The following is a 23,561-nucleotide window of genomic DNA, read 5'->3' as shown; positions in this document are numbered from 1 at the left end:
TGCCCACAGACGATACGATCTGGCGCCCAACTTGTACAACTCAAGTTTATACGACTTTTAAACGATAATCATAACAAGTGTGGTGTTGTAGTTCAACCTGTTGTACGATTGGTTAAATCGCACAGAAAGTATGACAAGCTTAAAAATCTGTCGTCCAACTCGGTTAGATAAACAATTTGTTGATACGATTTCAGCACAGTGGGAAGTAATAAAGTGACAGAAAATAGGAGATATTAAATTAATAATTACAAACCCACTTTAACCGAATGACAATTTATTTAAATTACCACTTATTTTGTATTGTTTAATTATTTTTGTATAAATATGATTTTCAGCAAAAAGTGCAAAGTTTTATTTGACAAATTTTATTTGACACTAATTGCATCTCTAATTTCTAGAATCTATAAGTAAAATAATATTGGATCTTCTCTTCTTCTTCTTAGCCTTCTGTCGTCCATGTTTGGACATAGGCCTCTCCCAACTCCTTCCATCGGTCTCTATCCTGAGCAACATATTTCCAATTTGTTCCGGCTATTCTTTTAATGTCATCAACCCATCTCATATGTGGTCTTCCTCTTAGTCGTTTACTTTAGTAAGGTCTCCATTAATATTGGATAATAATATACATTTTTGAACTCAGTTTACAGAAATTTATCGAGAGCATTCTTGTTTATACAATGTTATATCTAATGAGTACATATTTCAGTAAACATAAACACAACGGAAGTTAATAAAAGTTTTTAAATAAATTGAAAAAAAGTATCTCTTACTGTTTTTGTGCTATTACTTAAATTTTTTGCTGTAGATTTAGTAAATTTGTAGTTTGTCTTCATTCTCCCGCCACTAAAAAGGCCATTGTTTGTGTCTTCCAAACCTACAGAGCCTAAAAACAATCCCATCTACTATCTCAACCTAGATATCTAAAAAACCAAAGAAGCACTATTACCAACAGAACAAACCGAACGGAGGAAGAATTCTAAGAGTCAATTAAATAATTAAAAAAGGGAAAATCGTCTGAGCGTGACAAAATCGCTGGTGAAATATTGGAATATATTATTTGACGAAGAGGAATATAATTTTTCTAAATCTACAATAGGTGTGGAGGAAAAATACCTAGCGAAATAAGAATAATTTTATCTGCACGTAAAAAGAAGACCAAAAAGATTGTAATAGTTACAGAGGAATACCACTGCTAAGCTCAGACCTGAAAGTTTTCCTGAATACATTTTGAAACGATGAAACGTGAAACGATACATCTAACCACAGTTAACAGAATCCCAAATAAGTTTTCCTAAGGAAGAGGTGTGCAATATTATATATTATTTACTATTAAACAAATTATACAAAATATAAAACAACAGCGGAAAAGTAAAGCAATCTTTCTATTCATTGAGCTAGAGAAATCGTTTCACTCACTTGCTAGAGCTAAAGTTTGGAACAGTTTAATTAGAAGAATTATAAGCATATAAGAAAACACCGGCTACGTGATAAGAAGAATATGAAATAAAAATTGTTACATACTAACAAGAAATACGACTAAGAGGAGCCCTTAATCATACACTGATACAATGGACTACCAAAGCTCTGACGTCACAATGAGCGGGGATTTTAAAAACCTTTCCAAACTTTTCTAATTTGTGTATATTTGTCCCATAAGAAGTTGGAAATATTGGTTTTTTTTAATTGTTTGAAAAATAAATAAGGACTTTTGGTTATGAACATTCATTCTGTGCGATTGGTATTATTTGTTGTTCGTGAATTTGGGAGGTAAGAATATCAAAGGATTAAGATATTTACTATGAATGTTCATATTTAAAGGTTATGTTATGGTTGGATTCAAACTTTAATTATTTTTACTGTATTTCAAGATATATTGTTGTTGTTTTTATCGGGGTTATTTTAAAATTAATCAATAAATCATTGAATTTATTTACGAAGTTAAAAAATATTTAAATTAATGTTTTAATCTTTTTTAAGTGCTAGTGATTTTATCCCCTAAAAGACTAAATACATTCGTTTTCTTGTAGTTTAAAAGTTCAGTAATATTGGATATCTTCAACACATGTTTACTAGACATTATATGCCCAAAGCTAAAAAATAAACTCAAAAACTATTACAACATTCAAAAAACATTTTTTTAAACACTCATTATGACAAGTTAATAGAAAGGTTTCCGTAGAATATTATATTACAACTTAAACTACGAGAAAACGAATATATTTAGTATTTAACAGGATAAAATCATTGGGAACGAAAAAAGAATAAAACATTATTTTAAATATTTTTCAACTTTGTAATTAAATTCAATGATTTATTTTGAAATTACCGTGATAAAAACAACAACAAAATACCTTGAAATACAGTAAAAAAATAATTAAAGTCTTAATCATACAATAACACAACCTTAAAATGTGAATATTCATGAAATAGTAAATATCTTAATACTTTGATATTCTTACCTCACAAATTCACGAACAAAAAAAAAATGGCAAACGCAAAGAATGAATGTTCACAACCAAAAGTCCTTATTTATTCTTTAAGCGATTACAAAACCAATATTTCCAACTTCTTGTAGGATAAATACACACAAATTAGAAAAGTTTGGAAAGGTTTTTAAAACCCCCGCCCATTGTGACGTCAGACTTAGGTAGTCCATTTATATAATATGTGTGATATAATAAAGGAGTGTAGTCACTGAGTTAAAAACACTGTATATAGGGAACATGCATTTACAAATGGTATACAGCTCAGAACGTACCTTTGAAGATTTGATTATAATTATTACGACCACGGAAAAGAAGCTACAAGATAATATAAATTGAATAAAGACCTGATGGAACGAGGGTTATATCTGAATAAAAATATGACTAAGGTGCTAGCATTAACAGAAGAGAAAGACGTAAATTTTAATATAAAGATAGGTGGTAATGATACAGTAAGTCCAGCAGTTTTATTTTAAACAGTTTTATTTTAAATTTTATTTATTGAACCACAAAAATTTCACGATAAACGTATTTAATTAACGTAACGTACTTTAATTAAATTTAAATGAATGTAATTAAAATAGTATACAGACAACAGATGTTACGTTGGGAGGTGTGAATCGTGGGCTAATTAACCTTCCATTTTTGTTTGGCTGGCCTCATGGTGTGGCCCCACGATTTAAGCTGTTGTTTTTTGTGCTGTTAATACCGATTTTTTTACCTCTTTTATCTTTTATAGTTCCTTATTTGCTCGTCTCTCATTCGATCTTTGCGCGTTAAGGTCCTTAATCTTCTCCGTCACCCTACTTTTTCTCTTCCACTTATATTTTACTTTCATTATTTTTAAAAGTATAAAACGCATATAAACTTTAATGCGACAGTCCAAAAATGTCAATGAGGAAACGCAGGTAAAAGTAATTTTCTGTTCTGTTTTCAATTAACATTATTATTTTAAAGCTGGCGGTGCATTTAAGAAGATGCATCCTAGGCAATCGAGGACATCCTTGTTCAAATCCAACTGGGATGAAAACTTCAGAAATTAATTGTTTAATTATATAGTAGGATGGTAAAGGGACATAGCACCGAGATCAAAAATGACAAATAATTTTTATTGTAAAGATAAGTAAATAAAAAATAAGTTTCAATTTTTTTTTCAATCGTACTGTGTGAAATGGTGGTTTGTATTATGGTAGTTCGGTCATCAGAAAATACATTACTATGTGTTCTATATCTCAATATTTCGTCACGATTTTGTGACTTCTTCAGAAGAAAACTGCAAATTACATGTTAACAAATGCTGATTATCTCATTACTTACAACTATACACGTAGAAATCTAAATTTATTTTACATATCTGGATGATTGATGTAAACATTTTTATATTTTGATATATTTGGAAGTTATGGTAGCTGCAATACATCTTAGTTTAATTATAAGGAATTGAACAATTGTCAGTGGATTGGTTGAAGTAAAAAAGAGACCGTATTACCGACATTGTAAGGTGGAAAGGTACAGTTAATTTTAGAGAAATAAGGATACATGTTAAATTGATCTATAAAATATAATTGTGGTACGCAGTGAGTAACTGTAAGACCTAGATTGAGAAATAGAACAAGAATGTAGGTAGAGTAACTAAAAGATTAAGTGACTAACGTGTTTGTTTTGTTAGTTAGAAAAGGTTATATCATGTCATGTATGATTTAGAATCTTATAATAGATATTATTCAACTGGTTGGTGTCAGTCTTTATCGCATATAAACTTTCATCTTTGATCGATTCAAGAGTTTTATTAATATAAACCATCTCAAGGAAGACTTGATTTTTATATTCGTCAACTTGTTCTAAGATTTTTTACATTATTAATCAAATTTATGTCCTGTCTATCAGTGTTGGTCCACTAAGGCACAAGAGTTTTTTCTTATCTTGGAGTTACTTTTGTGTTGAGTAACACGTTGTTTAAGCCACTGTTGACTTTTATCGAATAAATGACATAGAATGTTAGAGTTGTTGTATTGGTCAATTATTTTGCTCACTAATGAGCATATATTTCATTGAAGAAATAAATAATAGTCCTCTCTGAGACAAATTCAACGGTGTAAGGTTTCGCTATCCTTCGCTAATTACTTTATGAAATATTTGAGGAAATCTTTTATAATGAACTAGTAGGAAAATAGCAAAAAATCAAAGACAAATGATATAGAAAAGGCATCTTATTAAATTAAATGTTCACAGTGACTACCATTAACTATAGGATAGTAGCTAGTTCTATGATCGAATGTATCATTAACATTCTGAATGACATTAGGAGTGATGTATAATTTTTTTCTCTAATACCCTTTATTTCACCTCTTTCAATTCTTTGGCTTAGTAACTCATTTGTTTCAGCTCTTCGCTGTTGCCTGGTTTATTTACATAGACAAAATCGTGATTTTTTTGCGTTTTTTTTGTACACACTGTGTATATTAATATATATATATATATATATATATATATATATATATATATATATATATATATATATATATATATATATATATATATAATACATGACATATTGATATAATAATGAATTGTTTGCTCGTTGAATTGATATAATATATTATATAAACATAAATATTTATGATTCAATCAAATATTTTTAAATGAGTCAGTTGTTTAAAATGGAAAATATTAGAGCCCGCAGGCACATATTCTAGAAATTCAAATTACATTATAAATATTATGTATTGGCTGTTATTGAATATAAAAATAATCTCTTTTAGATTAATTACCCTTGTTTATTAAAAACAAAAAATGTAGTCTAAAAACTAGAATACAAGAATACAATAGTAAACATCAATAAACATGCTGTTTAAAAGTTGGTCAAAACTTTTTTAAGTATCGTTTTCGGAGTAAACTACAATTATTGTATAAAATAAGATATTGGATTTCTAGATCAGTAGCTATTTTCCAAATTATATAATCATTATGAATCTTACAATATAGTTACAGCGACAAAATATTAAAGAGCTATAATAATGATAATAGTAATTCAGGAATCGTAATACCTGTTCAATATTTATTAAACAAACAGCCTTTCTAATGGGTACAAAAAAGGTTAAGAGAAATCGTTTACCTAGTTTTTTCATATATTCCTCGAAATTCTCGCTTTTGTCAAGCTTGTATTTCTTTCCCAGGATTTCAGTTAAAGTCATCTTGAGTTGCCGGCTGCACACAAAAATTTAATTAAGATTCACTGTGATCAATTGACCCGTTCGATCTTTGAATATCAACTGACCTCTGGAACTCCTAGCGCGATGTTTCAACTAAGCTAAGCCGTATATGCTACAAAATACCGGGCCAGTAGAATATCTCTTGGTTGTGTTGTTGTAAACGTTTACAGACTGTGTTCAGTTAGGTCACTCACGTTTTTAAAGGCGTATTGTTGACTTGATAGTACAAAGCTAGTGCGATAAGTAACGATAAGGATGGATATGTTACGTGTTGTATTTAACTTTTATAATTCAGCTTGTTTTTTACGGTACGAGGTTCATTCGAAAGGTTATAACCTGAACTTTCAAAATAATAGCTCCGGTTAAATTTGTAGAAATATTATTCTCTATATTTTTAGTTAGAGTCAATTTTAATAAGATTTAAAAACGGAAGATAAATAAAAAGTACATTCAATTCAGCTTATGCAGAAGCTTGCGAAATTAATTAAATTCACCTTACCCCAGGAAACAAAGCCGACAAACACTTGAAAAGTCGAAAAATTACTGAGAGCTATTTTTTAACTGGAATGTCTAGAGAAAGTCAATATAAAAAGCGTACCATCTCGTGAGTCTCGAAATTTTACTGCGTCACGGTTTTTTTATTAACATTTAACCAAAAAAGTGACTTTTTCATTCATTTCAATATTGTGAATACATTACGTATTCTTCAAAATACTTGCTCTTCAAAATTAAAAAATGTTTATAAAAGCATTTAAAATACATTTCACAATGTGAGTTTTTATGTAGTTACTATATTTGCGATATGGGGCCGATCGGTCGAGTAGTTTTTAAACAATTCTATTTGTTTATCCCGTTTGAGAGAAAAAAAGGTCATTTTCAAATGGCTGTACAGGTGCTTTGTCAATACTTAGAATAATTTTTTTGGTCTGATTCTCCTCATAAGATCTCAAATTTTCATGTTTTAAAAAATTATATTGATTTTTAATTGTATACTTATAAATAATTGATGCAGAATGAAGTACTATTTTTGGCTTTATAAACATTTTAATTATCTACGCCTTTTTTACATTTACAAAAAAAAAGAAAACAGACCATCTGAAAGCTTATAACAAAACACGTCTTAAAAAAAGAAGAAGTTTGTACGAGCAATTGAACCGGAGATAATTTTATTTATTTTTAAACTCACAGCGCAATTGTTTATAAACATTAAGAGCTGAAATTTTGACAGTTTGTCAATGAAGTTTTAGTTCTTCATTTACAATTTAAGTTTATTATATATCTAATTAATATTATAAGTTAGTAAACCAAAAGAAAGGTCGCCAAGGCCGCATGGTGGTGGGAATTACTTTCAAGCTCTTGAAAACTGAAAAAGGGAACTTCAAAAAGAGAGCTCGCGGAAAACTGCAATATCTCGAGTCCTACTTAACGTAAAACCTTTTTTTATTTGGGGTAGCTCGTCTAAATAATAAATTCTAACATATTCTTACCAAAAATGTAGCGTTTTATCATTTTGAAGTGAATACATCTTATCGCTCCAAATGATGTTTTTGCATGGGCCCGAAATAATATTAACTGTGACGCGAAATATCGAGACGCCTGCGGTAACTTTGCGGTGTATAGTAATAAACATAATATGCATACATATTATACACTTATAAAAATAAAATAACTTTTACCAAACGTCATTTTATTTTTTTTTATAACGTTTTTATTGCTCCAGAACGGTTGGATGGAATTAGCTAATTTTGATTTTGAAATATTTATATAAAATAAAATATATTAAAATTAACTAAAATAAAATCGAATCGGATCAAATCGGATTGAATTGAATAAAATAAAATAAAATGTTTGTGCAAATTTCTTTCAAGCTCATGAAAAGTGAAAACGGAACTTTAAAACGGAGCTTGCTTGATAAAAAAGTGCAATATCTTGGGTTCTATATAACGTATAGACTTCTATACGTTAGTTAATAATAAGTTCTAACATATTTTCACCCCTATAAAACCACCATCAACCTGTAAAAATTTAGTGTTTTATCATTTTTTTTGCATCTTTTCGATTTGTTAATTTTTGTTACTATTTTTATTAATCAATTAAAGTTCGTTATATATATATATATATATATATATATATATATATATATATATATATATATATATATATATATATATATATATATATTATTTTAAAAGAATACAATGTCTGAACTGAAACCAAATGAAAAAACAATTTTATTTATAAAAAACATTTGTGTTTCCACCCATTTCTTTTTCCCATTATGAGTTCGCCGTTTCCGTTGCCCTACAGCATTCTATTCTACCTCACCTTCTCTGAGGTCTCTATCTGTAATAGCATTTCCTATGTTTGTTTTATATCTTGTAGCAGGTCTTCCTCTCTTTTTCCCGGCGGGTCCCAGTCCAATATTCTTTTCGGTCGGCAGGGTTCTGTTTTCAAACTCTTTTGTAATTGAGCATTCTACTTCTATTCTGTTCCACATTTTCTCTGTTCTTATTCTGTCCGTTCTGGTGATTTATAGACCTCTTCTCATAAATTCCAGTTCAACCATTCTTATTTTATTCCGTATTGATGGTGTCATTCGATTCGATTTAATTTAATTTTATTTTGTTTTATTTTATTTTAATTTATTTTATTTTATGTTAAACAAATATTTCAAAATCATAATTAGCCACATAGATCCAGTCGTCCTCGAGGTGTTATAAAAAAATAAAATGGCGTTTGTTAAACGTCATTTTATTTTTTAAATCAGTATAGTATAAGTAAGTTAATAAGTAAGTAAAAACATCATACCGAGCGATAAGGAAAATATCACTTCGAAATGATAAAACATTAAATTTTTAGGGGTTGGTGGTTGTTTTATGAGGGTGAAAATATGTTAGAACCCGAAATATTGCAGTTTTTTAAGCGCACTCCATTTTGGAGTTACGTTTTTAGTTTTGATGAGCTTGAAAGACATTTTCGACCTTTCTTGTGGTTTACTAACTTTAACCAGTTTCCATAATGTTAATTACGCATATATATATTAAACTTATTTCAATTTTAAATGAAAAACTGAAAATTCATTGATAAACTGCACAAATTTCAGCTCTTAAGCTTATAATATATTTTTTTTAAGATGTGTTTTTTTATAACCTTTCAGATGATGTATTTAGTTTTTTTTGTAAGGGTAAAAGGGGCGCAGATAATTAGATTGTTTATAAGGCAAAAAAATGGTACTTCATTCTTCATCAATTATTTGTAAGTAAACAATTAAAAATTAATATACTTAAAAAAAATGAAGATCTGAGATCTTATGAAGAGAATCAGACCAAGAAAACAATTCGAAATATTGACAAAGCATCTATACAGCCATTTGAAAATGACCAATGACACCCATTTCAAATGGGATAAACAAATAGAATTGTTTAAAAACTACTTTACCGACCGAGCCCATCTTTCCGAGCAAATATAGTAACTGTATAAAAATGTTGTGAAATGTATTTTAAATGCTTGTATTGTTTATTTTAATAATTATAAACAATTGAAAACAATGATTACTTTCGAGTTTAATTTGCAATAACTTTTTTGTTTATAAACATTTTTTAATTTAGAAAATCTCATTTTGAAGAGCAAGTATTTGCAAGAAAGTCGACTGTAGAACGTTTTCATCTAGAATGCGTGTTTTTCCACAATGAAATGAACGAAAAAAGTCGCTTTTTTTGCTTAAATGTTAATAAAAAACCATGACGCAGGATAAATTTTGAGACTTTGAGATGGTACGCCTTTTATATTGACGTCCCCTAGATATTAAAGTTAAAAAATGGCGCTCAGTAATTTTTCGATTTGTAAATGCTTCGTTTACTGGGGTACCTAGCGAACTGCAGAAATGAATTGATGTATGCTAATTAGTGAAAAGGAAAACGTTTTAGTGCAGATGTTTTCATCTATTTCTCTTTAGCCATCTGACACACTAATACTTTAAATTTTTTGTTTCAATGACATAATTATTTTCTTTTTTTGCTTCACATATTAGGCACTTTTACCTGTTAGGCTACTTATTATTTTCTGGCGCGACTTAGGCTTTTTCGTTCGAAACATCTAAAAATTTTAGCGGAAATCTTCTTTCGGAAACCCTTAGCGAAAATAATTCTCCCATTTATTCGGTAAGTTGATAATTAAGTGTATTTTTTCTTGAGTTATTTATTAGGATTTTATCAGTGTAATCTTTATAATTCATTGAATTTATAATATTTATGAACACTTATTTAATTTTAACACATATTTATTTCATAAATTCATCTTGCGGTGCTATCCTAATACTTCTTTTCCATCATTATCTATTTTGGGCCAATTGTTTTATCTCATTCCATTGCAGTCCTCTCTTCTATACTTCTTGTTACACTTGATTCTCGCATGTCATTCTGGGACGTTCTTCCTTGTGTATTCCCTTAATACCTGATTTCTATTTATCCTTTCTTGTGACACCTTTTATTGTTTTAGAAATCTCATTTCTGTAGCTTTAATTTTTTTTTTGTTATTTTTGTTGGTGCCCGTGACTCACCATAGATTATTGAAGGTCTTATTACTTTTTGGTATACTTTGGTTTTTACTTTCTTGGGTATCTCCTTCTTCCAAAGAACGTGTTTCTTATGATATTATATAATTTTCCTGCTTTTCCTATTCTAGTGTTTATTTCTTTGCCTATTTTCTCATTTTCTTCAATTATCTCCAAGTAGTTGTAAATGTTAACTTGTTGCAATACTTGTTCTTCTACATAAATTTTAATTTTTTTTTGCTTCTAGTTATCATTACCATTGTTTTGCTTCTGTCCGTGTTTATTCTTTACCATTCTGGCTTTACAACCCTGCGTGGGTTGTAGCCTCCTCAAGAATTTCTCTTCAGTCGTCCCCATCCATCTCCTTCCTCCACCAAGCACGTACTTCCACATTTCTTATGTCTTCATCTATGTTATCAACCCTAGTTGGGTCATTTTCTTCCATCCGCAATATATGGCCTACCCACCTCAGACGTTCTATCTTAATATGTTTTACGATATCTGGTTCCTGGTAAACTATATAAAGTTTGAAGTTGTATCGTCTTCTCCACACTCCATTGTTATTCACGGCTCCATAATTTCGCCTTAGTACTTTTCTTTCGAAACATCCTAATATGTTTTCATTACTTTTTGTTGGAGTCCAGGTCTCTAAAGCATATGTTAGGACTGGGCGTGTTATTGTTTTGTAGAGTTTTACTTTTGTATTTCTCGATATATTTAAAGATTTAAGAAGGCGCTCCCAGGTATACAAATTTGTTCACTACTTCGATGACGTCGTTTTCTATAACAAGTGGTCTTAGGATTTGTGGTTGCTTGCTTATTTTCATATACTTCGTTTTGATGGTGTTTATTCTTAAACCCATTTTGGTTGGTGTTTATTATTAAACCCATCAAAATAGATAGCAGATTGGTAGGTGGTAGGGCACCCTTTTTGTCCTGGGGTTGAGAAATCGGTCTCGAAGGTGGAGGAACTAATATCTTGGTCAACGGCATAAGGATGTATAAGGCAAGGGGAAACTACTACATTAAAGATCCCCATCGATGTCTCTAGTACAATCATCATGGTTTTAGAAACTAATAACGGCGTTACTGATCATGGCATCAAAATTAGACTGTCCAACACTAGAATAGGAACCTGGAATGTTCAGAGCATGTTTCAGTCTGGTAAAATTCACAATGTTATTCAAGAAGTGAACAGGTTGAATATCGATATACTGGGTATCAGTGAAGCCAGGTGGCCCAACTCAGGTTGTTTTTCAACAGACGAAGCCACAATATATTATTTCGGTAAACGAGAATAACCAACACAGACACGACGTGGCAGTAATAGTTAATAAAAAATCCAATAGAGCGGTGGAATGCTATTTCCCTATCTTAGAAAGGGTAATGGTACTGAAGTTGGTGACATCTCATGCCAAACTGAATTTGATATAAGTTTATGCTCCTACGGCGAATGCCGACGAAGATGAAGTGGAATTATTTTACCGAGATATCGAAGAGGTACTTAGAATAACGAAAATAAGAGAAATCACGATAGTCCTAGGTGATCTCAATGCAAAGATTGGAAAGGGACAAAGCGGAAAGTTTATAGGAAACTATGGTCTGGGAAATCGAAACGAAAGATGAGACCGTCTGTTACAATTCTGTTAAGATCAGAATTTGGTTATTACAAACACATTTTTCAAGTTACCCAACAGACGACTGTATACATGGCGATCGCCCGCAGACACATCGGAGAAAGTAGTCAGGAACCAGATAGACTACATTATGATCAATGAAAGATACCGTAATGCTGTTAAAGCCGTGAAAGCATATCCTGGATCAGACGTGGCCTCAGATCACAATCCACTTTTCGCCAAGATTACACTCACCCTTAAAAATATTAAAAGACATCAAAGAATCCCTACAATCCTCCTCCTCCTCCTAAATGCCTTCTCTGTTGAGGTTGGCGATAAATATGACAAATTTCTCTCTGTTTTGGGCTTGATGAATTAATTCATTTCCTCTTATGTGGGAATCCCTACAATAGACACAAGAAAATTCAAAGAACCTTAAGTAAAAGAATGCCTTCAACATGATCTGCATGTGAACTGCAGCAAATTGAACACAAACACCAATGATATTGACGAGTACTGGGATCGACTAAAACATTGTCTACTGGAACCCTGTAAAGAAATACTAAAGACTTCCGCAAGGAGAAAAGAAGAATGAAGGAATGAGGAGATACTTAATATGATGGAACAACGGAGACAATTTAAAAACAAAGAAAACAATAAATATAGAGAGATAAACCACGAGATTAGGAAGATGATAAAGCAGGCAAAAGAAAAATACTTTGAAGAGAAATGCAAAGAGATCGAAGACCTTCAAAATAAATATGATCTGTTTAACCTTCACCAGAAAGTTAAAGAACTGGCAGGACTAAGAAAACAAAATTCCACTCGTGCAATTCTGGATAAACACGGGACTACTATAACACATACGGACGAGAAAGTACAAAGATGGGCAGGATATATCGACGAATTTTTCGATGATGAAAGACGAGATCTGGAACACATAGAACTTACGTCAGAAGAAATAGGTCCTAAAGTTACTATTAAAAGTCATCCATAAGTCATTTGGTTTTAGCAAAGGCCTAGGAACGCGTGAAGCTCTTTTTTCACTTAATATACTGATACAAAGATGCCTGGACGTCAATCAAGATATATATGTATGTTTTATTGACTATAATAAAGCATTCGATAAAGTACGATATAAACAATTAATGAATGTCCTGAAATCAAAGAAGATTGACTACAACGACCTCAGGATCATATCAAATTTATACTATAAACAGCGAGCAAAAGTACGTGTTAACGAACAGCTGTCAGAAGAAATTGAAATTAGACGTGGAGTGAGACAGGGATGCGTATTGTCGCCAATTCTTTTTAATGCCTACTCCGAAGAGATCCCGAAAAATGCTCTTGAGGGTGAAACAGCTGGAATAAATGTAAATGGAGTTCCCAATAACAACATTAGATATGCGGACGACACTGTGATCTTAGCCGAAAATAATGAAGATCTTCAGAGACTTCTTCTTCTTAAAGTTCCATCTCCTATCGGAGGTTGGATATCATAACGGCTATGGTCACTTTGTTAGCTGCTGCTCTGAAAAGTTGTAGTGAACTACAGTTAAACCATTCTCTAAGGTTTTTCAACCAGGAGATGCGTCTTCTTCCTATGCTTCTTCTTCCTTGGATCCTTCCTTGCATAATAATTCTCAGCAGCTCATATTTTTCTCCTCTGGTTATGTGACCCAAATATTCTAGTTTTTTTCTTTTTATGCTGTTCATAATTTCTAACTCCTTATTTAGACGTCGTAGTACCTCAGCATTGGTAATCCTTTGAACCCACTGAATTTTTAATATTCTTCTGTAACACCACATTTCAAACGCTTCTATTTTCCTTATGTGTTGTTTCTTCAATGTCCAAGCTTCCATTCCGTATAGTAAGATAGAAAATATGTAACATCTTAGAGCCCTCAATCTGAGATGCAATTGAAGGTCTCTGTTGGTAAGCATTGTCTTCATTTTCACAAATGCTTGCCTTGCAGTTTCAATTCGGACTTTGATTTCTCTGCTTTGGTCATTTTTGTCATCAACCCAGGTTCCCAGATATTTATATGTCTCTACTTTTTCTATTTGGGTTTGCTCTATCATTAATCTTTCATTTCCATGTTGCGTTTTTGAGACAATCATGAATTTAGTTTTTCTCTTATTTATTTTTAGTCCGTATCTAATGCAATAATCGTTAATTCTATTTACCAATTCTTGTAGCGATTCCAGGGTGTCTGCCATTATAACGGTGTCATCAGCGAATCTTATGTTATTTACTATTCTTCCGTTTACAGAGATTCCATCACCCAGATCCGCTATCGCTTCCTGGAATATGGCTTCACTGTACACGTTAAACAGTAATGGTGACAGAACACAGCCCTGTCTTACTCCTCTCTTTATATCTATATTTTCGGACTTTTGTTCTTCTATCTTTATATTGGCCTTTTGATTCTTCAGAGACTGATGACCAGAATAGCGGAGTATGGAAAAGAGTACGGTCTAACAATGAACGCCAAGAAGAAGAAATTTATGAGAATATCAAAAACTCAAAGAAATAACGAGAATCTTCTAATAAACGGAACCAACGTCGAACAAGTGGACAAATCTGCATATCTGGGAACAATGATTAACTCCACAAATGATTACATTCAGGAGACCAAAATTAGAATAGAAAAGGCTAGAGCAAATTTCAACAAAATGAGAAGAGTCCTATGTACAAGGGATTTAAAATTGGAACTAATAGTTAGGTTGGCGAGGTGCTATATTTTTTCGACTTTGTTTTATGGAATGGAATCTTGGACTTTGAATGCGACATCAATGAAAAAACTGGAATCATTCGAGCTGTGGGTGTATAGAAGAATTCTGAAAATATCGTGGACAGAACAAGTCACAAACAAAGAGGTTCTGAGAAGGATAAATAAAGAAATAGAAATTTTAAATACAATTAAAACAAGAAAATTGGAATATCTCGGACATATTACACGTGGAGAGAAATACACCTTGCATGCAGGGAAAGACCCAAGGAAAGAGAAGCATAGGGAGGCGTAGAATTTCATAGCTGCGCAACCTGAGAGAGTGGTACGGATGTACATCAAATGAACTTTTCAGAGCAGCCGTCTCAAAAGTCCGAATAGCTATGATGATTGCCGACCTCCGCCGCGGAGGTGGCACTTGAAGATATATATATATATATATATATATATATATATATATATATATATATATATATATATATATATATATATATATATATATATATATATATATATATATATATATATATATATATATATCGGCTTTTTTGGCGTTATTGTCCACACGTGACAAATTAAAAAAAATATTACTGGTATAGAAATCTAGACTATACTTTAGTAGTTATTATTAGCAAATAAATATTTTTCAAGAGATTAGGATATTTTTAATAAGTGTTAAACAAACAATAAAATGTAAATATTTAGTTGAATCTATTGATAAGAAATATAAAAAGAAATGCTTATCAACATATCACTAATTGTAATTCTAAAGATAAATATCATCAGCAAAATATTATCGTCTAGGAAGCAACATAATTGATATTCATAAAAACTGAGTATCTATTTTTGAGGACTCAATACTGTGTCGAATTTTGCATCCTATGTGTAGGTCAGCAGTTAGTTCTTTATAGATAGTAATCATTTTAACTATTTATAAGTTACATAAAGGATCATCAGTTTCTTAAGTTTGTCAAACATGAGTTTTATCTACCTATTTTTTAATCTTTTTCTATACTATATTCCATTTTTCTCCACTTTTGACTGATTTTTTGCAATTTTTCTGTCTAATATTTTCATATATATTCAAACTTCAATGGCTATTTGCCGGCTGCAATTCTATGGTCTCGAATATATAATTATTTGGCTCCGTCTTATTGCAACTCCAGCAAGTTTTAATTTAATTTTGCTACGTGTTGTTTGATTCAACATTTTTATTTCCATAGTTCGTTGTGTTTTGACCATTTTTGTACGTCGTACGTTGAGAACAAATATTACAAGCTAATTGGAGCGCCTTGTTTTTAGATATTTGTGATATTTTATCTTCTTCTTAGAGTGCCGTCTCCCTACGGAGGTTGGCAATCAAAATGGCTATTTTTATTTTTAAACTTGCTGCTTAAACAAATAAATCGATCTGCATTGATACCAATCACGTAGATTCTTCAACCATGAGTTCTGCCTTGGGCCAACAGATTTTCTTCCTTGAATCTTTCTCTGTATTATGAGTCTCAAAATTTCATATTTTGGTCCCCTTATCACGTGGCCTAGGTATTCCAGGTTTCTGGTTTGTATAATGGTGATTAGTTCTGTTTCTTTACCAACCCTCTCCAGTACTTCTTGATTTGTAATTCTATCAGTCCATGATATTTTTAATACTCTGCGGTATAACCCCAGAGATCGAAAGCTTCGATTCTTTTTAACTTGCATTTTTTTAATATCCAAGTCTCAGCTCCATATAATAGTATTGAAAATATATAACAGCGAATGGTACGTAGTCTGATCACCAAATTTAGATTTTTGCACGTTAGGAGTGGCTTCATTCGTATAAATGCTGATCTGGCAATCTCTATTCGCCTGTTTATTTCTGCAGTATGATCATTGGTTTCATTGATCAAAGTTCCCAAGTACTGATATTTTTCTACTTGTTCTATCACGTTACCATTGATTGTCAATAGGTGATGTATATTTTGTAGTCTTTTGTAATTAGCATGTACTTCGTTTTTTAGCGTTTATAGTAATTCCTATCTCAGCAATATTCACTTTCGATAAGATGTTGTAGATCTTCTATACTCGTTGCTATGATCACAGTGTCGTCTGCATATCGTAAGTTGTTAATTAATTTTCCGTTAACGGTAACTCCCGCTTCAATATGATTGAGCGTGTTTTGGAAAATTTCTTCAGAATATAAGTTAAATAAAAGTGGCGATAAAACACATCCCTATCTAACTCCTCTACAACTCTTCATTTGTTCTGAGTATTGCCCATCAATTTGAACCATGGCACTTTGATTCCAATATAAGTTTTGCACTATATTTATGATTTTACTGTCAATGCGCTTGTTCATAAGTATTGATATTAGTTTTTCATGTATTACTTTATCGAAACCTTTTACGTAGTCAACAAAGCACAAGTGTAGATCAACGTTTACATCCCGACATCGCTGAATCAATATGTTGATGGCAAACAGTCCTTCTCGAGTACCCATTCCATTTCGGAACCCGAACTGCGTCTCGCTAATATCCTCCTCTAGCCTTTCGTATATTCCCTTATGTATTACTTTCAGCAGTACTTTTAAAGTATGACTCATGAGGCTCAGTGTTAATAATAATAAACGATAATCAGAGCACCCTTTTGCTGCTTGTTTTTTAGGGATGGTTATAAATGCTGACTTCTGCCACTCTTGTGGTATTATTGCCGTATCGTACATCACGTTGAATAAATCTGCCAATATTTCCAAATTATCCTCTTCCACTAGTTTTAACAGTTCTACTGGTATTTCATCTAATCCAGCTGCCTTATTGTCTTTAGAGTTTTTGATAGCATATTTGATTTCATCTATCGTGATCTTCTGTCTCTCTAAAGGATTTAATTCTTGTATGTTCTGCATTTCACCTCTTTCATCTTGGAAAAGTTCTCTAACGTACTCCTCCCATCGTCTTAATTTATCTGGTAAATCTATTAGTAGTACTCCTTTTTTGTCTTTTATGTGTCCTTGCTGTCTATTTCGACCAATTCCAGTTACTTCTCTTATTTTTTTGTGCATATTTCTCATATCATATTTTGTTCTAGTTCTTCTATCTCTTTACATTGTTTCATCAAATAGATTTCCTTAGCTGTTTTGATTTTTCCTTAATTATTCGTTGTATTTCTTTATACTTCTGTAGATCTTTTCCTTTATATTTCCTTCTTTCCTCTACCTGTAATAGTATTTCTTCTTTTATTATATTTTATACTCTTTAGTAAATAAGAAAGTTTACCAACTGCTGCTCAAGTTAGACCAATCGTTTTTATTTCCTTGGTCTGATTTTGTGATTTGCCCAAGTGAAAATATTCAGCTATTTGTTCTATACTTGTTTATTTTACTGTGATTATGGAGTAGCCGTAGTTCTGTTTGCCCTGTCAACTCAGCTGTTGCAGTGAAGACGTCTAACTTTCGTATTACTTATAAGGTGGATTCCCTGCTGATATTTTTCTGTTAAGTCTTCGCAAATTTTTCTATTCTTTCTGTCTGTTTTGCTGTTTCCGTTTCATTTCATGCTGTTTTCATTTTTGTGTTATTTCTATCTGAATTCTTCTCTCTTCCTGCGTAGAATATTACTACCTTTTTTTGAGTTTTTTTATTTTAACATTCTCTTTGTGTTCAATATTGATATTATCTCTCAGATATTAAGGTATTAATATATGCTTTATATATACTTAAAAAACTAGAACATCGAAGTAAAAAACTTCTGTTGTAAGTGGAGTGTTGTAAGTGTATTAAAAAATTAAATTAAAAAATCCAAGTGGATTAAAAAGTTCAGAACGTTTTCGGACTAATCAGTTCATCCTAAGTGAACTTTGGAGTACTTGCATAACTAACCGCAAAACCAAATAGTGACTGAGTTTACATTGTTTGGTTTTGCGTTTGGTTATGCAAGTACTCCAAAGTTCACTGACGATCGACTGATTAGTCAGAAAACATTCTGAACTTTAAAATCCATTTGGATTTTTAATTTAATCATTTTAAATACAACACTTACAAAAGAAGTTTTTTACTTCAATGTTCGTGCTTTTTAACTAATATGGTATATAGCCAACTCACGGGAATTATTCATTTTTAAATATATTTATACTTCTCCTCAAATTTCAAGTTCTCCTCAATGACGCCTTATCAAAGCAACCAAGTATATAAAGTTCCTAACTTGTTGTATTATATCATTTTATATGTTAGTTAGCTATTTGTTAATGAATTTTTTTATAGTTACAGCACAAAAACAATGCCGATATTTTAATCAAATCTGGTTTATATGATTGTTTCGTTAATTGTTCTCAAATATATCTGGCACACCTTGTCAACGATACCAAGTACATAAAGTTCATGGCTTGTTCTATTGTGTCTGCTTTAGCTATTAGTCTGTAATAATTAGTCTATAGATTACACAAAATCACAACTTTCTTCATAGTTAACAGTAATAAAACCGTGCTCCCTATTTCAATAAAATTTGGTAATACAAACGAAGTATTATATTTTGTGTTTGGTACCAGAAGAAATATAAACTTTTACTCTATCAGCTGAGTTAAAAACAGTTTAAAAAAGTGAAGATAAAATAATTATTTATTTCAAGATGCTTTTGGTAATTTTTTATTTTCCTATTACCGATAAGGGACAAACATTGAAACACCGATAAGAAATATTTATGGTCCAGTTAAATTAATATCGGTTCTATAAACAAAATAAAAGAAAATAAACAAAATTTGTATACATCAAAGCTAAGATCAAAATCAAAACGTTTATGAATACAAAAGGGTAAGAATTATTTAATAGAATTAGGGAATTAAGACAAATGCCAGATGGATGGAGACGCAGTTATATTAATTAGTACTTGTCTACAAAAACAAGGGAGATATACAACAATATACATACTACAGGACCATAAAACTACTTATTGTAAATATGTAAAGATTGTGAGAGACATATATAAGAGAGTAACAACTAGTGTTAGGACAGGTGTGGGTGAGGCTGATAAATTTCATGTAAAAGTAGGATTGCACTAAGGCTCGGTGTTTATTCCTTATTTTTTTCTCATTAATGTTGGATCAGGTAACAGCGAAACTACAGGGTAACACTCCCTGGTGCTTAATGTATTCTGATGATGTAGTGTTACTAGGAAATAGTGAAACCGATTTAGAACTGGAGCGGTGGAGACAATCTCTTGAGGAGAAAACTTAGTAGGATAAAAACAGAGTATTTCAAAACAGAGTTTCCTTGGAACCTGTAAATATTGTAGACTTGAATTAAATAATCTTTCATCGAAGCAATTTTTTAAGTAGGTAATAAGGCACTTTATTTTACGTTGCAATGTTACAAAAAATATTTATTACAAACGTATTTAACAAAAACTAATTATGCTTTTAGTTAGCGAGAGAAGTGCTCGAGAGTTACACAACGCGCCGGGATGAACTGTCCCTTACGGGAACCGAAAGCGAAGTCTGCAAATGCCGCTCCGATCCACTAAATCATAGGAAAAGCAAAGAACCGCCAATTCCACCTATTTCAATGACTTTTAACAAACTTTAACGTTCCATGCAGTGGGTTATTTCTTTCAGCAATAAACCGTTTTTTGCCATATCTTTACTGGGAAAATGCATAAATAAAACAATAAAGCTGAAAGATTTATTGCCCCTTTACGAGTTCCGAAAACAAATAAATCTTGTTAACCCACTTCTTGCCAGAAATAAAAAATTGTTTTTTAATGAATTAGCGAAACAGTTTAATATGAAGAAGCATTTGATGACTAGTTGTGGTCATAAAAACGAAACATTTTACTGGTATTTATATATTAAGATTATGAGAATTGGCGGTAAGATAAATATAATATATAGACTTTAACAGGAGACATAGATGGAGATGCATGCAGAAGAATTATGGTTGGATATATGAAGTGGATGAAAGCGAGTGCTGTGTTGTGTGACAGAAAATTCCAATGAAGTTGAACGAAAAATTCTAATAACAGCCGAAAGACCAGCCATGATGTACGAAACTGAATGTTGGGAGGTTAAAAAAAAGAGGAACAACGAATGCTTGTGGCAGAATTAAGAAAGAGCATATTGGGGGAAGTCTAGAAGTGGCACCAATTGTTGCCAAACATGAGAGAGCATAGGTTAACATGTTTTGGTCCTGTTCAATGTTTAGACGATAATCACCCAATACGAAGAATTGCTGATCTGACGGTGCTGATCTGCGGGTTTCTGACGTCTTGGGATCTTGAAGGAGACGCTTAGGCAATACTTGTCTGTAGAGGGGGTTGATATTGGTATGACCCAAGAAAGAAACTTATGGAAAAAGGTAATTAGGGAAGCCGAGTCCGCGTAGTAATGAAGACAAAGAGACTGATGTGATAATATGCAATGGGGAAAGAAAATGCAAGAGAAGGAAGAAATAGATACCAGGAAGAAGAACTAAGGAAAGTCCAAGATTAGATGAAGAGTGATGTAAAAGACAATTAAAAAAAAATTGAAATACGGGATAAATTTAGGAAAAATGGAGGAAAATAGTGACAAAAGGAAAATCCACCAAAACGGAAACACCAAAGGTTGTAAAAGAAAATTTAGCCCATCAGTGGTATCTTGCAAATAGAAGTTATTTTGTATAACTATATACCATTTGTTGTTTTTATACTTTACAATTTAAATATATTCAAATAGAAAAACTAGGTTATACTCTATAAATATTAATGGACCTTCATTAGTTTTCTAACAATTATTGAATATGTAAATGTTCGAACATTCTAAACAGCATATAATTTAATTCTGTTGTTAAACAATTTAAATAAGTATTAATATGATGTAAAATATTTACAATTGAGGGGAATTATTTTTTTAAATAAATCCAGAAACAAACAATACATCATTCGCATGAAAAAGTGAGGATAAATTAGTAATTATTTTGTTAATTAAGATTTCGGCTTAAAACAGTTTAGCACGTAGATACGTGCACCACTTTTGGAAGGTGAATTTTCTGGTCAATTTGATTAAATAACTTTTGTGATTCCTCTTATAGGTACCGAAATATCAACAACTAAGTTGATTGGTCATAAAAACTTACATAAGGTTTTTTTGAGAGAGTAAAACGAGCGAGATTAGATGGTTACCTGTACGAGTAGGTGATGATAATTACGATTCATCGTAGACAAAATTACTTGAATAAGAGTTAAAAAGAAAAAAATAGGACAGCATCTTTGCTTTATCGATTCTATTATTAAATTATATCATTATTTCCTGATTGAACGAACCCTTTTCAGATGGATGTTATAACTTCTGCATTACTAATTTCAAAAATGTATCATATTTTTGTTCGAAAATTTACAACTTACATGTGAAACAATGTGATGGGGTTTTATTAATTTGAGTAATTTTTTTTTGATTATTAAAAGAATTATTTAACTAAATTATTGATTGAAGATACGTAACGAATTGTAACAACTAATACTAAAACAAACTAATTGTAGAGTAACTAGAAGTTAAACTTTATTTTAATATAAAAGGTCTCCGTTTACATCTTGGAAGTAATACAATCCATCTCTATTTTTTTTTGCAAAATCTGTTTAAATTTGTTGACTGAACATGACCCACACACACAGACATACAAACTTTACTTAGGCAAACACATAAAAACACACATTAACACTTATTTACACCATGGTCAGTAGACAAATCACACCAGGTATCGTGTGGACAACCAGTAAAAGCCGAACCACAGCTGGCTCATCATACCGTTAGATTTGTTCTACAATTACTGCGCTCCCCAATCCAGAGGTGTAGTAAAAAATGTTATCTTAAGCGATGATCCAGAGAACTGGCGAATTTTGGGGGATTATAGCCTTAGCACGGTAAGGATGTATGAGATTAAAATAAAACGTAATTTTTCACAAGTAAAAATAAAGAGTAACTCCGGAAACTATACGGCACGTAGCGTTTCCACTCCAGAAATCAGACTGCGCGTACACATTTTCATACATAGAACGTTTCAGTTTGGTTCGGTGAAGATATGATCTCGCTTTTCTCGACAAAAATTATGTGCAATTGCTCTTCTACTTAACGATGAAGAATGAAAAATTTTGTTTAAAAGAAGGTTTGAAGTACATCCAATGCTAAGAGAAAGGAAGAAGGAAGGTGAATACTGGACTTTATACAGAGAATTAATTGATGACGATGAAAAATATTATGGATATTTTAGAATGAATAGGATTCACTTTAAATATGTTTTAAATTTAATTTCACCTTCAGTTAAAAAACAAAATACTACATTTAACGAAGCCATACATATCAAACCAAAAAGTATTTTTAAAAAGAAGAGGTATCACTTCCATACTAAAGTCCTAATTGTTTATCACTTCCGTGATTAATTGTTACAAAGCAATAAAAACACATGCATAAATGACAAAATAGCCTCGAAAATTATTTTTTTAAATATTCTGTATCAAAATCAAACAGATACCTAAATAAACAACGAGGGGGAAACGAAGGATATCTAATTCACATTATCCTTACCAACCGGTTACGACTCGTTACGTAGCCGTCGGCATCAGTAAAATATTGTTTTCGAATATACTGAACGGAAACGTTAAGTGTCCGAAACGCTACGTTCCGGACAGTGTGAGTTGTTCATATTTAAAACCATTTAAATTATATTTTTCGGAAACTAAACGCTATGTGCTGGAAACGCAACGTGCATGATAATATGCCAATTATATGCATATGCATGATAATAATAATATTCCAATCACAACCTAATCAGCTTATATTGGGAGATTTTAACAGTCACAGTTTACTCTGGGGCTATGCAAATTCGGACGCAAATGGAGACGCAGTAGAAGTATAGGGAAACTAGTGACCTCACGTTAATCCATGATCCTTAACTTCCACCATCTTTTCAGAGCAAAGTTTGGAAAACAGGATATAACCCGGATATGTTTTTCAAGTAACAACCT

The 23,561-nt window shown here is 31.5% G+C and overlaps 1 protein-coding gene across 2 annotated transcripts in view; it reads right to left on the bottom strand.

Moving 5' to 3' along the window:
- The window catches only part of fabp (fatty acid binding protein), a 73,798-nt gene that overhangs the window by 11,939 nt on the left and 38,298 nt on the right, over nt 1–23,561 (bottom strand). The window contains exon 1 of one of the 2 annotated variants that reach the window (XM_072522958.1): nt 5,599–5,914. The exons of the other annotated variant lie outside the window; for it this stretch is intronic. Within the exon in view, the coding sequence (XP_072379059.1) occupies nt 5,599–5,677 (79 nt within the window). The 5' untranslated portion in view covers nt 5,678–5,914. Of the gene's footprint in view, nt 1–5,598; nt 5,915–23,561 lie in introns of those variants that run through there. 2 annotated transcript variants of the gene reach the window in all.

The sequence above is a fragment of the Diabrotica undecimpunctata genome, chromosome 2 (genome assembly GCF_040954645.1).
Source record: "Diabrotica undecimpunctata isolate CICGRU chromosome 2, icDiaUnde3, whole genome shotgun sequence".
Classification (NCBI taxonomy): Eukaryota; Metazoa; Arthropoda; class Insecta; order Coleoptera; family Chrysomelidae; genus Diabrotica; species Diabrotica undecimpunctata.
Note: the sequence above shows the minus strand (reverse complement) of the source record. Positions and strands in the feature narration are given on the sequence as shown.